A 17,589-nucleotide genomic window follows, 5' to 3' on the forward strand; every position below is an offset into this window, starting at 1 on the left:
TTCGGTGGGCTATTTGGATTCTTGGACCAGTTAGAAAGCAACCCAGAATAAACTAGCAACACCCTAGCATTGTGGCATTGAATTTTGATAGGGCAAACACCCCTAAATATTTCTTATATCCGACAATCGATATGAGATGATACATTTTTGAATAATTGATTAATCTGTTGATTTATTTCTTTAATTAATTGGATTTTAAAAAGCCATTTTTCAGCATGTTGTTGAGATTAAAATGTAATGCTAATCTGCATGCTAATATTGGTCATTATTTTCTAAATGAATAGTCTAAATATTGTTTTTTTTAAATATTATTTTATTTTATTTTTGTACCAATTATTTAATCAATTTTTGTTTTTATTGCAATATAATAATTTATTTAATGTTTACATGTAGAAATTAGTATTTATGAATTTTTATTATATATAAAAATGATATATGACATTTTTCTTTTTGTAAAATGATGAAGGGTCTCCATTAATGACCCAATAAACCAATAATAACCACAAAAAAAAAAAAAATCTTTTTTTTGTTTTTGATCACCTATATATTATGTATCCTTAGTTGTAAGAACATGCGCCAACCATAAATAGGCAAATCCTGCAGTATAGCATGGCAAAGAGGCTGAAATCAGACGCTGGTTTAATAAACGTCTCTTTACACGGACGAGCTGGTGTAATTGCTAATGAAAACGGCCACACAAGCATGTAAATATTGCTAAGCCTGCTTCAGTCAAGTGGTTATCAAAACACGACAATGGAGGATCTCATTTTGTCGCTGCCGCCCACCTCCCTTTTTCATCCTCCGCTCGATCCTCTCATTATCCCTGTAGGTGAAGCTCATTCTGATCAACTCTGTCACTCCTCTGAGTGACTCTTCTTCCAGCCCCCCCTCGACTCAACAGCGTTCATCCACCTTTCTTTTGCAGCTGTGGGGTGTCTGACCTAAATCTGTGAGGAAGGAGAAGAAAATGGAAGCAGAGAGGGATGTTAAGGGGACAGTGTTAGAGGTGTGGGGCGGCTGACAGCCATTGATGTTGGGAACAAATTACTGATTTGATTATTATTATTTTACAAAAAAAGGGACATGATTCTCCACTAATAATTAATGAAATGTGGCGTTAATATTGCTGTCTGATCTAAAGAGATAGATGTTGAGGGGACAGTGTTAGGGGTGTGGGGCGGATGACAGCCATTGATGTTGGGAACAAATGACTGATTTGAATTATTATTATTTATTTATTTTATTTCATTATTTTAAATGATTCTCCACTAATAATGAATGAAAAGTGTCGTTAATGTTGGTGTCTGATCTAAAGAGGGATGTTGAGGGGACAGTGTTAGGGGTGTGGGGCGGATGACAGCCATTGATGTTGGCGGCAAATTAGCATGTGTGCTAATCAAGCTTCACCCCCGAGAGTGGAGACAGACGGAGAGGCATTGGGGTGGGGCGGAGGGGGTCTTGTTGTCATTATTAACGTTGTTCAATCTAAATGGACACGCACAAAGAAGCACCCTCTTTGGTCAGAACAAGCTCCCTGATCGCTTAAATAATTGAGCGGGGTTGAAGGCGCTATCTTTGTAGAGGGCTCGGATCTCAAAGTGGCGGCAGCCATGAGAACCTCTGCTTTTCCACATCTTTTCTTTTTTGCTATAAATAGCCCTCTCCGTCCTTCCCTCCCTCCCACCCCGGCTCCTTCCGTCGACGCAGAGCGTGAGGATCCTGCAGTAAGACGCAGCGTTCGGGTCGTCCACGTCGAAACGCACGGGTTACGACCCGTTTAAAGCTCTCTCTTTTGCACCGGCTTTTGTCTCGGGCGATGCAGTCTGGAGAATTCTCACACACTGACTGCGGTGCAGCAGCCCGAGAGATGCCACATGCTGTCAAATCTTGCTCCTTTGTGTGCGGCGCTGGCTGCTTTTTAAACTGTGATTGGTGGAAAGGCTCCAACTCGAGGAAACGATTGCAAAAGCCACCCTATGAAAGCACGGAGAAAGATGTGCTGGCGCAGTCAGTTGTTGATTAACCCCTCGTGCCTCTGGGCAGAACCGCAGCCATCTGAGAGCCCTACGAATGAAATTGGTTAAAGCCACTACAGCGGCAGAAGCTTCTGTCTCAGTGAGTCGAAGCGGAAACAGAGCCTTTGTTTTGATTGAGTCACGTCACTCTAACGTGTCTGTCTTTCTTTCTTTCTTTCTTTTGCAGACTGCCTGCGAGGTTGAGGAGATTCGGGGTGCCCCATAGACCCCTAGGTTCCTCCGATGAACCCCATCAACTCCATGAAACCTGCCCTGCCTCCAACGCCACACAGGTCAGTATCTCCTGCACGTCGACTGCGAGTCAAAGTGTGACTCGCCCACTGTTTCCTCTCCAACGACATTGAACTCTCAAACCCCCTCAAACTGACACCTGCTTCCCTGAGCGCTGCATCTAACAGTCGAAACACCACCGCTGATGTTTTGATTGTTGATTTTGCATATTTTAACTGCTGTTTGGTAATAGCTTCAGGGAAGCAATGTGTTTTAATTGTTTTGCAGTCTTATCTGGATGAGATTAGCCTTGGCGTGCAGTTCAATTGTGTTTATTTCACTCTTATGAATTAGGTTATTTTTGCACACTTTTAAAATGAAAGGTTCTTTGATGGTTCTCAGGTTCACTCTTCATATCAAGAACCTCATTTGGCTGTAAACGGGTCCTCAAGTTGCTATACGGTTATTTGGCCCCAAAAACAAGTTCTTGATTTTACACTATAGGTTTTTTTTTTTAAGCTAAGTACCAGTACATGGATGGTCAAAAGAACCTGAGATTTAAAAGTTCTTTGTGGAACTTTTTTTGTACCTTTATTTTTAAAGGGAAATTACACCCAAAATTGAGTTATCTGGCATTTACTCACCCTCGTGTTGTTTCAGACCCATATGACTGACTTTCTTCTGTGGAACACGAAAGGAAGTTAAGCAGAATGTCAAACATGATTTTAATCATCCAATGAAAGATAATGCTGCACATAAATAGTTTATATTACTATTTTACGTATATATATATTTTTTTATCATGTGCCTAACATCTATTTCTTGTGTGTTCCACTGATGAAAAGAAGTCATACAGGTTTTGGATGACATGGGTGTGAGTAAATGATGACAGAATTAGCTTTTTTTTTGGGTGAACAACCCTTTTAAGAGTGCTTAATTCTCCAAACCAGCAAAGACCTAATTGCTTAATGTGCTTTGGGTATTTTAAAGTAGATTTTAAGCTTTCATAGTAATTTGGTCTTTTAAATATTTAGTAAATGGTGCACTGCAGGCTCTCGTAGGTAGGTGTACTTGGCACATTTTCATACGTTTTAGTGCTATTTGAGCACATAAATGGAATTATGTTGCTTCAGAGGCAATAATGAAGCAAACAGTCTGAATATGCAAAGTTGTCTTTTTGCTCTCACCGCAGTAAACTGAAGATAAATTGCCCACAGCAGCACATGCATTGGGGCCCAAACTGAATCCGCACGCCCACATCTTCTCCTATTATTTGCAGAGCTCTCAATCAGCTTCAGTGTTGAGTTTTTTTTTATTTTGATTGGCTGCTTCCTCTCTCAGCTGCTGATTGGCTTCTAGAGGGTTTGGCTTTGAAACCACAGTTTCCTGTTTCGCAGAGAAGGGGTATCTGGTGGTTTTCCTGCAGAGGAACTTTAAGAGAAACCTCTGCCTCCTATGGAATGTCTCTAAGCTGCCGAAAGTTCATTTTGTTTACTTGCTAAAGCAGTGCAATGACCAGCCTCAACGAGACGCACGCTTTGAGCCTTTGTTGGAACCTCAATATCCTGTGGGCCGCAGGCCAGTGGATACTTTGCCGCAGATCGAAGTGGAAATGTGTCAAGAAGGGGATCTTGACTTTCTACGCGGAGGGCTTTAAAAAGAGGAGTCTTTCATGTGGCAGTGGGGTTGAGGTGTCTCGGGTCAGTCCGGGTGAGAAGCTGTTCAGAGCCAGTTATCACTCAATAAACCCTCGCAGGTTTAATTTGCTTGATACTCTTGTTGCCGCTTGGATAGCTTTTACCTGGAATGCTCCCTTTCGGTGTCCAAGGTTTTTTGCCAATCCTGCCAATGAGTAGTGACTAGAGATGATTTACTGGCCACTGTATTTAACTGTACTTAGATTTTTCATTTGACATATATATATGTATATGTGTGTGTGTACAATATATTGCAATACATCACAATATAGCAAGTGAATTGCGGCTGAAACTGACAAAGCAACAAAACCTTTTTGTTAGACTATAAGAAATCTTATGAATGTGCAAGTATTGGTACTCAAAAAACTCAAATATTAATATTGTCATTATTCAGTGTATATTGAGACTTTTTGTATTTAAAAAAATATATTTTTGCTAATGTACATTGGTTAAAATGCAAGGCTTGTCTGTAAGAATTTTTTTAAATGTTTTTGTAAGAAGTCTCTTCTGCTCACCAAGGCTGCATTTATTTGAAAAATACAGTAAAAACAGTACTTTTATTTAAAATAACTCTCTTCTATTTTAATATCTATTAAAATGTAATTTATTCCTGTGATCAAAGCTGGATTTTTAGCATCATTACTCCAGTCTTCAGTGTCACATGATCCTTCAGAAATCATTCTAATATGATGATTAGGTGATTTTCAAGAAACATTTCTTATTATTATCAATGTTGAAAACAGTTGTGCTGCTTAATATTTTTGTGGAAACATGACCTTTTTTTCTGCATACTTTGATGCATAGAAAATTCAGAAGAATGTCATTCATCTGATATAGAAATCTTTTGTAATATTATACATATCTTTACTGTCACTTTTAGCCAATTTGATGCATCCTCGATTAATAAAAGTATTAAAATATTTACTGAAGTTTGCATGTTACGGTTCGACCAGGTCATAAAACAAGTTACCAGTCAACTCTTCTTTATCTCATATTGGTCATTTTTGGCTCTGTTCTATCCTTTTTGTCCCTAATGGACTTATTGGGCACATTTCTATCCGTCAAGACCTTTTTTCAAATTTGTAAGCATTGCATTGTAAAATGCATGTAGGTGCGAGTTCTGTTAGAGCCATATGTGTGCACATTTTTGCCCTTTATTGTATACTAGGGTAGACTAGACACCATATTTAACTTGACACGAATGAAAAAGAGGCTTTGAGGGGTAGATTGCACAGTGTCGTAAATCATGTCTAATTTTGACATGCTTTTCAGAATGAAGATGTACATAGTACAAGTGATTGAACATTCATCCCTCACAGCCTCGTTGTAATTCAAGTCATAGTAAATATGCCGTTGACTCTATCTAAGGTGCGTTTCCATGTTCTAATCAGCATGTGATGTAGTTTGGCTAATTATGGAAAGATGGCGAGCGATTATTGAGAGCGATCTGGTTTGATCCAGTTACACAGAAAACAGTAGATACACACACTTACTCTCTCACCCCCCTCTCCCTTGGCATCGTTACTCTTTCCTGTCTCTAAGTGACTGGAGTCGCCATGGAAACATTGTGCCGAGTACCTCCAGATCATGTGGCTCTGGCACGTCTGAAGTCGCAGAAAGATCCTCTCTCTCTCTCTCTCTCTCTCTCTCTCTCTCTCTCTCTCTCTCTCTCTCTCTCTCTCTCTCTCTCTCTCTCTCTCTCTCTCTCTCTCTCTCTCTCTCTCTCTCTCTCTCTCTCTCTCTCTCTCTCTCTCTCATATACACACACACTTCACACCATATGCTGATATCATATCAAGACAAAAGATGTAGATGGAATATAATGTGGATCTGGTTATGGATAATACGAGGCAGATCAGTGAAAAGTGAATTAAGAGCTTTTTGTAGAGGAAGCACTCAGATGCATTAATAACCCCGGTGTCTGTGTGTTTCTCTCGCCCCGCAGTGACGCCTCTTACCCATATGATCCTGTCCCCTGGCAGCAAGGCCCCAATCAGCCTGCCGGCTCCCTCTCTGTGGTAACCACAGTGTGGGGGGTAACCAATCCTTCACCCAGCCAGGTAAGAAGGAGTGATGAGATCACCAGCTTGTTTATCTTAAAGCAGAGAAAGCACTGCATGTTCCTGGGATGTCCTCGTCATGTCCGGTTCTCAAACAAAACATTATTTTTCTTTTGAATTTTGTTGTTGTCAATGAATCCGCATTCAGAGTTGTTCTTGTTTAATTGAGAAATACTTATTAATAAATATAGTAATTAATAAATATTAAATTCTTATAAATCATTATTTTTATAATTAAGTTTATTTTATTAAAATAATGAATGAATAATTAAAAAAATGGGTTACACTTTATTTTAAAGTGTCTTTGTTACACTGTAATTATACATTTAAGTACTGAGTAATGTTAAGTAACTACATGTACGTACTATAGGGTTAGGATTAGGGGTTGGTTTGGTTTAGGGTCAGTTGCATGTAATAATACATAATTTATAGTTATTAGTTTAGAAACTACATGTAACATGTAATAATGACACTGTAAAATAAAGTGTTACCAAAAAAATTAATTATGTTATCCTAACAAACCATACATCAATGCAAAGCTTATTTATTAAGCTTTCAGATGATGTATAAATCTCAATTTTAAAAAAATTACCCATGTGACTGGTTTTGTGGTCCATGTTCACATGTTATTGAACACACTACTTATATTTAAAAACACAAAAACAATTAGATATGTGAACAATGCGTTGTAAAAGTTAATACTGTGGCTTTATATACTGTATGGTCAGACACTTGCATGTGTCATTAGATTATTAATATTTAACCAAAATCAAGCTCAAATGGAGTTACGAGGTTTTTGACCAGCAAATTTTGGACATACATGTTTTGTCCGTCATTAGATTGGCCGTGTGCAGCACTTGATACAGGAGGGGCGGAGGTTTGAGGATCCAGTGTAGTTACGAGGTTTAGTCACAAGCTCTTTTTAATGCTTTTTATTGGTTAAATATTTGTAAAACCCACAGGCAGACGTAAAGGGAGATTTACGTGATTTATGAAATAAATGACACAAGGTTTCATACAAGGTTTCCACCCGAAAGTGTTGATATACGGTATTATAATAATAATATATCAAATGTAAGATATATCAGCAAGTAATACCAAACGAAAAATGTGCTCAATCAAAAAAAAATCTCTTTTCGCCAGGTTTTTGGTGCTCCCATGGGTCCAGGCGGAAACTCAGCCGGTGGTCACATGATGCCTGGCAACAGCCCGGGAATGAACTCCCCGCAGTTCATGAGCCAGCAGGGCTACCCCGAGCCCAACAAGGGCTACATGCAGCAGGGCATGTACGGCCGGCCCAGCGGGGGATACCCAGCCGGACCTGGATATGGGGGCAGGTGAGGAAAAGCAAATATTGTCCGTGCGTTCTGCGTTTATGAGTGTCTGTGTGATTGTGTGGCTGTATTTAGTCTCTGCTCCTCGTGGGAGTTGCGTGACGTCAGGCAGCGAGTGGACGTCACCACAGTGGGGGATGTGAGCGTTGTAATGTCCCACCCCTGCGCTGACTCAGACACACACACTCACACGGTTGTGTCCCTTAAGATCAATTTGCATCGCAATAAATCTATTGAATCACTGACTCGGAGCAGTCAGCACCCCCCTTGGCTCGCCAGACCACTCACTTGCTGCCACGACAATATGAATAATCAGTTCCACTTACGCCACCTTCTACAAATATGCCGGGTCACATTATTGAGCATTTTATAACATGAATGGGATGGTCTACATCAGTGGTTCTCAAACCTGGCCTGGGGGACCCCCTTCCGTTTCACCTTTTGTTATGTCTCCCTCATCAGACACACCCAATTCAATTCTTGCAGTCTGTACTAATGAGGTGATGAGTTGAATCAGGTGTGTTAGGTGAGGGAGACATGCAAAATGTGCATTGGTGAGGGGTCCCCAGGACAGGTTTGAGAACCACTGCTCTACATAACCTGTTTGTCTTCTCTTTAGTTACCCCAATAACGGAGGGGGTTCCCTCGGGATGCCGCCCCATGGAGTTCGTCCGCCCACCGACTTCACCCAAGCGGCCGCCGCTGCTGCCGTAGCCGCCGCCGCAGCCACGGCAACCGCCACCGCCACGGCAACAGTCGCTGCGATCCAGGAGAAGCAAAACCAGGACCTGAACTACGGGCAGGTAAGCGACCTGACTTATTTGTGTTCACATTATGTGCAGTTGACCTTTGTTGATGTGAACTGCACTAAAGGGAAGGTCATTGGAATAAATCTCCCCATGCTTAAATGTTTTGGAAATAAATCATGTCCCCTTTTTTAATCTCTTTCTTTTTTTCTTTTTTCTTTTTTAAATGCTGTTAATCTGATTGCTGATCTTTTTTTGTGTGGTAAATGCTTTGCACTCCACTTCAGCAATCTTGTGTGACACACAGTAACCTCTGATTTCATTGCGCTCAAATCGCCCCCTGCTGGACGAATGTGGATAAACGAGCCCTGATTCCAAAATCATGGCTTTAATTATTGCAACAAAAAAAAGCAAAGTATTTTCCCCTCATTTTTCCAGCAGATTTTACATGCCGCTTGTCTGCCTGGGTTTAGATGGCAGACATCATGGCCACACAGGACTTGGATTGTTTACGGTGGTGACCTAGTTGCCGTTTCCCTTTCATGCCCAGGGCCCGACGGCCATAAGTCACGGCAGCAGGCACGTCTCCAGCCATTGTTACCCAACGCTGGTTCTGATGGGTGTGGATCTCTGTGTTGTTTTGCTCTACAGATGGGTGGTGCTTCCTCTTACAACACCCAGTTCCTGTCGCACTCTGGACCCCGTGGGCCGCCCGGCATGGCCCCCTCCGGGATGGTCGGCTCCAGACCTCCTTCCATGGGACCCATGTACACACAGCAGGGCCAAAGGTTGCCCCAGCATCCCGTCTACCCAGGAGGCCAGCAGGGTCCTCCACGCCACCAGCAGGGCTTGAAACGCCCCTACAACTCCGATGTAAGTGGAGACTTGCTGTTCACCAACTTGACCTTTCAGATGTCATGTTCCAAAACATGCGTAACTAGACAAAACTAGACATGCTCCCGGCAAGAAAGCTGTTCCACTAGGTTATATGATGCACAAGTTAATCTTTTTCAAATGGCTTATTGTTAGGGTCAAACTTACAAACTAGATGTTAAAGACACTCTGTTTGAGGACTCAACATGATAAAACCTAATTTAAAAGTCTAAAAATATGAGGATAGTGCTGACAACTTGCTTCAATCTTGGAATGACTGTTGTTCTTTTCTTACAGGGGTTTCCGGGACAGCAGTACGGTCCCGGTATGGGAGCTGGGAGCCCGTACCCAGGCCAGCCCATGCAGTACCATCCTGGGCCACAGCGGTCCGCTCCTTCCCCGTCTTACCCAACCCACCGAATGCCCCTCCAGCAACCCAATATGGGCCAGTATCCTGCAGGACCAGGAAACCCCAGCCAGTACTACAAGGTACAAAGATCATCAGTATTATTGATCATACATGCAGTTAGTATTTGAAAAAAAAGCTTTGCTACGATTAAGCAAGACACTTCAAATCAATTTAGGTACTTTCTGAAAGTTATAGTCATATTTTTCCGTTTGAAAGCTATCAGAAAGCTTTCACTTGCAAATTGCAACACATTGCAGGCTGCAAGCAGTATCATGTTTCCCAAAGAACAGGTTCCTTTTGTCCGTATTAGTGACAAACAAGCTGCCGTTTTTAGAGAAACACACTGGCATTTGATACTGACGAATACAGCAATGAACTTTAAAGAGGCAACTAGTCGTGAAAAGATTTTTTGGTAGTACCAGTGAAACCCGAACCAACCCAGGTGGTTTAAATTCCATTCTGGGTTTGGAATTACAGCGGTAGATTATCACCATTGTCATACCGCTGTAGTTTGGCACTTTAACATGCTCAACCTAGTGTGCCTTACCATGCTGGGGAATGCAGGTCCACATTTTAAATATAAGATTTTAGATACCTCTTATGGCTACTTTCTAATGAATGCATTGCAATGAGGTCTCTAAACTTTAGACCGGGGGTTGGGTTGACTCACTCTGTTTTAAGTCTGATGTTGAAAGAGTTGTGTTTGCTTAACAGGCGGACCAGTTTAACGGACAGGGCAACAGCCACAACAGCCTGTCCTCAGGAGTGACGGGCGCTGGGTACACCACCTTCAACCAGGGGACCGTCAACGGGGTTGGTGTCCTCTCTTGCATGCATGTGTGTTTGGTGAAACATGAGTCGTTTGGAGCTGCCTGTTAATATTTCACCATTTCATGAGCGCCACGATTGGACTTTGGCAGCTGGGGTCCAAACTCCACACAGCTGAATCTGTTTTTGCAGAGTATCGGTTATGAAAATCTGACTGTAAAGATAATTTGGTGGCCTCAGCTTGTAAACAAAGTCTTGTTTTTTTCCACAGCCCGGACGTGCGATGCCAGGATATCCCAGCTCTCCTCTCCCAGGAAACCCCACTCCTCCCATGACCCCCGGCAGTTCGATTCCGTATATGTCCCCTGGTCAAGACGTCAAATCGCCCTTCCTCCATGACGTCAAACCCAATATCAACTCTCTGCAGCCCCCTACAGGTAACACACAGCACTGCATGTTAGACAACACCCCTCCTATCTCTGGAATCCTTGTTTATAATTCTCTGTGATGTAAATGGAAATAAAAAAGTTTAATTGTCAAATTAAATGTTTATCACATGGGGAAAAGTTTTTTCCCCTCTTTCCTCACATAAGAAGAAAACGCTATATAATGCTGTTTTATTCCACATAAGGGCAGTGTTGTGTTGTATTTATATAATTTTTTATATTTTCATTTTAGTTTTAGTAATTTTTTCCAAACTTTTTTATATTTATTTAGCTTTAATTTATTTTTATTTCAGTTTTTATTTTTATACATTTTATTACTTCTACTTAATTTAATTCAGTTAGTTGCCACGGCTTTATTTCAATACTTTATTTTAAACTAACGATTTCTAATAGTTTTCGCTTAGTTAACAATAACAACACTGCAAAAAAGGATTTTCCCCATCATGTTGGCCTCCATGTTGAGATCACATGACCACTATCCTCATTTCTGTAACCCCCTATTATGAGATGCTATCTGTTATGGCATAAATAATGCATGACAAATGCACCTGTGAAATAAGGTAGTATGACATTGTTTACTTTACAAGAAGCTAGAATTGTATCAGCAAAATCTGTATCATCCAGAGAAATATAATAGAAAAAAAAGTCCTTTTCAACATTTAGGCCATTATAGTATTTACTAACTTTAGGCTACATCTAGAATTTTCTGGAAATTTTTGTTGTCTCTTTCCCACTTTGCCTTTGTTTCTTGCCTAGATGAGAAATGATTAAAAAGCATGTGGCACCTCAGTAACTGAAACTCTGCTCTTCTGTCTGTAGGAAACCCCAGTGATGACCTGCGTCTGACCTTCCCTGTACGGGACGGGGTGGTGTTGGAGCCCTTCAGATTGGAGCACAACCTGGCCGTCAGCAACCACGTCTTCCAGCTGCGAGACTCCGTGTATAAGACTCTTATGATGAGGTCAGAGTGCAACATCTGTCCCTTGTAGCCTTTGTGTTTGTGAGTGTTTAATGTGTCAGTGTTGTCGCATTCAATATTTAATCTTGCCCATCGTGTGTTTAACAGGCCTGATCTGGAGCTGCAGTTTAAGTGCTATCACCACGAAGACCGGCAGATGAACACCAACTGGCCGGCGTCGGTCCAGGTGAGCGTCAACGCCACGCCTCTCACCATCGAGCGCGGGGACAACAAGACCTCCCACAAACCCCTTTACCTGAAGCATGTGTGCCAGCCAGGACGCAACACCATCCAGATAACGGTCACAGCCTGCTGCTGTGTAAGTACAGAGATTCACATCGCACATGTTCTTCTAGTTAATTACAAACAGCCCGACTAATACGTGTTTTATATGGGTCAGTGTTCATTTCCTGTTTCTTTTTTTCGCGTAGTCTCATCTGTTCGTGCTGCAGCTGGTTCACAGGCCGTCTGTGCGCTCCGTGCTTCAGGGTCTGATGAAGAAGAGGCTCCTGCCAGCGGAGCACTGTGTCACTAAGAGTGAGTAATGCCACGATCTTTTGCACATACACTAAAATCCAGAAGATTGGGGGCAGTAAGATATGTTTTTAAGTATTTAAAATTCTTCAATTCAGCAAGGACACATTGACTTGATCAAAATGACAATGAAGACATATATAATGTTAAATGGTAACTAAATGATATTTCTTTTTAACTTTTAATTCATCATCAAAAAAGAATCCTGAAAACACGTATCATGGTTTTCACAAAAATATTAAGCAGCAAAAACTGTTTTCAACATTGATAATAATAGTAAATGTTTATCCGGATATTAGAATGAATTCTGAAGGATCATGTGACACTGAAGACTGGAGATGTTTAAAAATTCAGCTAAGATCACAGGAATAAATTACATTTTAAATTATATTTCACAAGATTACTGTTTTTCTGTGTTTTTGATCAAATAAATGCAGCCTTGGTGAGCAGAAGAGACTTTCAAAAACATTTTTAAAAATCTTACCGACCCCACACTTTTGTACTCATCCTTCTATCTTCTTCCACAGTTAAGAGGAACTTCAGTAGCGGTACCATCCCAGGAACTCCCGGCCTTAACGGCGAGGACGGCGTGGAACAGACGGCCATCAAGGTCTCGCTCAAGTGTCCGATCACCTTCCGGCGCATCCAGCTTCCTGCCAGGGGCCACGACTGCAGACACATACAGGTGATGAGGCCCGAAGTTTAAATCACATGACATCATAAAGTGAGTTTCTGTGGTAAATAACGTCTTTGTTTGTCCATAGTGCTTTGACCTGGAATCGTACCTGCAGCTCAACTGTGAGAGAGGAACTTGGCGTTGTCCTGTGTGCAAGTAAGAACCTTCTTCCCCTCTTGCTTTTTATCTTCATGATATTTTTGTTATTTTAAAACTAAGTAAATGATTAGGGATGCACGATATATCCATACCGTAGTAGTTGTCTGACGATATTACAGATTTTCGGGAACAGACAACAATGGATTTATAATTGTGTTTGCACAATTCTTTTTTCATACAACACTCACTTAAAGTTACTTCAAACTCTAAATGTAAAAACAGTGCTAAATCTTTAACAAATCTCAGAATGAATATAACTAAACATTCTAACAGTTACACTGATTAATTTGAGGTTTTATTCAGTTTTTTTTTATCTAGACAAAATAGTATAGAATTTTTATATTTAACAAATATGTATTTAAATTATTGTATTAATAATAATAATATTAGAATATCATTTAATTCGTCTTAAATATATATATTAGTGCTGTCAAACGATTAAAATATTTAATCGCGATTAATCGCATTAATGTCATAGTTAACTCGCGATTAATCGCATTTAATCGCACATTTTTATCTATTCTAAATGTCTCTTGATTTCTTTTTGTCCCATTATTTTTTTCTCATTTTAATGCTCTTATCAACATGGAAAAGTGGATCGGCTTGCTTTGTGCAAATGTTTTTTATTGAAAACAATATTGGCATATACTGTTCAATTTCACACTAAAACATTATCACTTGGAGCAAATAATCTCTCACACAATATAACACTGTCCATCAATAAAAGGGTGAAATAATTACTGACGAGGTCCTGATATTGACGAGGGGGCGGAGAATTCGCATCAGCTGTGTGTGTGTGTGTGTGTGTGTGTGTGCTGGCCATCATCAAGTGGTATTCAGACTGGACGTGCTGCGATGATGATAGCTCAGTTCACAACGACAAAACACACAGATCACTTTGGTCTTGTCAATGGAACCATTTGGCAACTTTTTAAAAGTAAACTTTCCATTCAGAATCTTATTGGCATCCATTTCGGCGTCTCACGCTCGTCATCCACTCAAAACTGGACGTTTTGAACGTTCCTATAACATTCAGAAATAACGTTTTTATAACTTAATGGGAACGTTATGAAAACATTCTTATAACCTAAAATTGTTAGCTGGGGAAGAGGAGAGATTCGCGATTGCACTGAACACGTTTTAAGTGCAGGCATATTCTCTGAGTGAGCCCAGAGAAAATTCTTACAAGAGCAGCGTGTATCTGAGAGCGCGCGCGACTCGAGCAGAGAGATTCGTGCTCGGCACATTATATTCCGCGCGCGAGCAGAGAGATTCGCGCTCGCGCATCCGGCTCGCAAGCCCAAACAAGTGTGTGCGGCGTGCCTGTTGTTTTGTTTCTGGTCTAGCTAGATCCGCTTGCGCTTTCAAAACGTCCTCGCGCGCCGCAAGCCATTGAAATGAATGGGTTTCATAGCGCAGCGCCGCGCATGACGTCCTGTTGCAAAAGCATGTGAAAAAAAACCTACAAAGTTTGCTAGGCCAAAAAGACCGTTAATCGCGCGATAAAAAAATTAACGCCGTTAAAATGGGTTTGCGTTAACGCCGTTAATAACGCGTTTAACTGACAGCCCTAATATATATATATATATATATATATATATTTGTTAATATTTTACTTTAATATTATTTTATATTTTTTTGGCCATTATTGGCCATAACATGAAACTAGTTATTGGCTTATCAGCCTGTATAATATCATATTGCATATCGGTGTATCCCTAAAAAATGTGTTTCACATGGTATATAGCTGACATATTTGTACAGTTTTACAAACTCATTTGTTCCTTGCAGTAAAACAGCTCTTCTGGAGGGGCTAGAAGTGGACCAGTACATGTTGGGCATTCTGATCTATATCCAGAAGTAAGTTTCTTTGCAAAAATGTTACCTCTGTAGCCTCTAAACTGTGATTGGAAAATACGGATATCCTAAATTATACTTTTATCAGTTGTAATCTGCCAGTCGTACATCGTACAGACCGTACATGGACTGTTTGCTGACCATGTGAAGTGTACTGCACACAAATATGGCAAGATCTGGGTGAAATAGGCCTATCCAGTATGATTGGCTGGCATCTACCCAATTTCCCAGAGTCAGAGTGCACAGATTGTTGTTTACAAATTCCCAGGCTGTTTTATCAAGCATTTCCAAGGAAGAACTGGCTGCCTTATTTTCCAAAACGGCATTAGTATCACAAGTATTGTCCAGTTTGCACTCCATCAAAGGTGGTCAGTTGATTTATGTCGTGGTCAGACATCCCCTTCCTGTCTAAGTTAAGCTTTTTGGCCAAGATAAGCTGCAGTGTGCTCTGTATTTTCAGTTTTTAACTTTCTCCTTGTGTTTAGTTCGGACTATGAGGAGATCACCATTGATCCGGTGTGCAGCTGGAAGCCAGTCCCGGTGAAACCAGACCTGCATATTAAAGAGGACCCAGACGGCCCTGCCCTGAAACGCTGTCGCACCCTGAGCCCTAGTCATATGATCTTGCCCAGCGTCATGGAGATGATTGCAGCTTTGGGCCCGGCCTCCTCGCCCTACCAGTCTCTGCCACAAGGTGGCAGCAGCAGCACGCCTGATTATCCCAGCCAAGGTGTGTGACGCATCTGATTGTAAAGGCCTCATAAGGCCCAAGGAAGCATTTATGTGTTAATAAAAATGTTTCAGTGAGCATTTTATCATTGAATACTCTGCTTTGGAGTCATAATAGATTTGGATGAAGTGTATTTTGACCTCCAGTTGATTCATTGTCGCGTATCTTTCAGGTGGCTCAGGATACTCTAACCAACCAGGCTTTTCGGACTTTCCCAATGCCCCTGGCACACCGACCCTTGGGGAGTTTTCCTCCGGGCCGCCCCCACTGTCCTACCAGTCTGACCTGCCGAGTGGGCTCCTTACCCCAGAAAAACCTGTGGGACACCCGATGTCAGGACAGGTGGGCTTTCCTGTAAATACAATTTTTACCATAAGGGATTGTTAAAGTATGTCTGTCCTTCTGTCTGTTTGTCTGTCTGTCTATTCAGTAGGGCTGCATGATATATCGAAATATCATAAGTGCACATATCGCAATATGCATCTGAATGATTTTAATATGCTACTTCAAAAAGTTGTGTAAAGTTTTAGGTCGACGCATATAGCAGAGAACAGACTGGGTACGCGACTGCTACTTGCCTGTGACTTGCTTGACATTTAAAAAGAGTTAAGTGCAGAAAACAACTCATTGCAATACTCGCGGCGCGCTGTCTGACACACACCTGAAGCGCGCACACAGAAAGCTGCCTCTCAGACAGTGTGTGATCCCGAATTCAGTTCTCTTTCGCAGCTTGCACTCGAACGGTCAAATACATACGCCTGCTGTGGCGAGTATTCATGTAAACACAGTCGATTATGTCTTAAGTGAATGTAAAGAAAGAAAGAATTCAGATGTGTCATGAGGATGCTTGCATTATGTCTTAAAATTTCAGCAGCCTAAAACAGTAAACCTGATGCTGTCTGTCTATGGCAAGCCGTTTTAACTTTTATTCATTTACATTTTTACAATTTACAATTACATTTTTGATATCAACAATTCAATTGTTGATATCAACAATTCAATTCTTGATATCAACAATTGAATTATTGATATCAAAAATGTAATTCTTGATATCAACAATTGTATTTTCACTAGTGAAATGTCACCATAGACTGCCATTCAAAATCAATTGTTGATATCAAGAATTGATTTCTTACTAGTAGAAATATAATTTTTGATATCAATAATTACATTGTTACTAGTAAAAATGCGAATTCCTGATATCAATAATTAAATTATCACTAGTCTAAATGTCTATTCTTGATATCAACAACTGAATTGCTACTAGTAAAAAATTTCATTTTTGATATCTGAAAATGTATTTCTGATATCAATATTATTTCAGATATCTAAAATGGCTTTCTTACTAGTAACAATCACATTCATGATATCAGAAATTAACATTGTCACTAGTGAAAATTGAATTATTGACATCAAAAATGAACATTGTTACTAGTAGCAATTCAATTGTTGATATCAAGAATAGACATTTCAACTAGTGACAATTTAATTCTTGATATCAAAAATAAAGGTTTTTACTAGTAAGAATTGTATTTCTGATATGTGAAATTGGAATTTCAACTAGTAAGAAATCAATTCTTGATATCAAGAATTGATTTTGAATGGCAGCCTATGGTGACATTTCACTAGTGAAAATACAATTACAGATATCAAGAATGATAGTTTTTACTAGTTGAAATTCAATTGTTGATATCAAGAATTATCATTTTAACTAGTGAAAATGTAAATGTTGATGTCAAGAATTAGCATTGTTACTAGTGAAAATGTAATTCCTGATATCAAAAATTGCCATTGTTACCCTTAGAAATATTATTCCTGATATCAATAATTATAATTTTAACTAGTGAAAATTGAATTGTTGATATCAAGTATTCATATCCTGGAAATGAATAAAAGTTAAAACGGCTTGCCATAGTCTGTCAAACAACAATAGAAAAGTTTCAAATCACTAACTGCTCTTGACTGCATAACTTTTGTAGCTTTAATATGAATCAATGTATATTTAATTCATGTGAAGACTATGCAGTGTTTTAGTTTTACATTTGTTTATTCCTTTTCTGTATTGTTTCTTACTTGAATGCTACTGTTAAATAGAT

The 17,589-nt window shown here is 40.1% G+C and overlaps 1 protein-coding gene across 4 annotated transcripts in view; it reads left to right on the forward strand.

Moving 5' to 3' along the window:
- The window catches only part of zmiz2 (zinc finger, MIZ-type containing 2), a 57,535-nt gene that overhangs the window by 32,990 nt on the left and 6,956 nt on the right, over window positions 1–17,589 (forward strand). For 3 of the 4 annotated variants that reach the window (XM_056261473.1, XM_056261472.1, XM_056261471.1), the window contains exons 2-17: window positions 2,203–2,308; window positions 5,889–6,003; window positions 7,147–7,340; window positions 7,957–8,140; window positions 8,735–8,956; window positions 9,254–9,445; window positions 10,080–10,178; window positions 10,405–10,570; window positions 11,399–11,540; window positions 11,646–11,856; window positions 11,969–12,074; window positions 12,599–12,756; window positions 12,836–12,903; window positions 14,698–14,766; window positions 15,249–15,493; window positions 15,666–15,847. In XM_056261473.1, the coding sequence (XP_056117448.1) occupies window positions 2,259–2,308; window positions 5,889–6,003; window positions 7,147–7,340; window positions 7,957–8,140; window positions 8,735–8,956; window positions 9,254–9,445; window positions 10,080–10,178; window positions 10,405–10,570; window positions 11,399–11,540; window positions 11,646–11,856; window positions 11,969–12,074; window positions 12,599–12,756; window positions 12,836–12,903; window positions 14,698–14,766; window positions 15,249–15,493; window positions 15,666–15,847 (2,403 nt within the window). In that variant the 5' untranslated portion in view covers window positions 2,203–2,258. The remainder of the gene's footprint in view (window positions 1–2,202; window positions 2,309–5,888; window positions 6,004–7,146; window positions 7,341–7,956; window positions 8,141–8,734; window positions 8,957–9,253; window positions 9,446–10,079; window positions 10,179–10,404; window positions 10,571–11,398; window positions 11,541–11,645; window positions 11,857–11,968; window positions 12,075–12,598; window positions 12,757–12,835; window positions 12,904–14,697; window positions 14,767–15,248; window positions 15,494–15,665; window positions 15,848–17,589) is intronic. The other variant, XM_056261474.1, reaches the window with a different exon arrangement.

This window comes from Rhinichthys klamathensis, unplaced genomic scaffold (assembly GCF_029890125.1).
Source record: "Rhinichthys klamathensis goyatoka isolate OS25496 unplaced genomic scaffold, OSU_Roscu_1.1 h1tg000183l_1, whole genome shotgun sequence".
NCBI classification, from domain to species: Eukaryota; Metazoa; Chordata; class Actinopteri; order Cypriniformes; family Leuciscidae; genus Rhinichthys; species Rhinichthys klamathensis.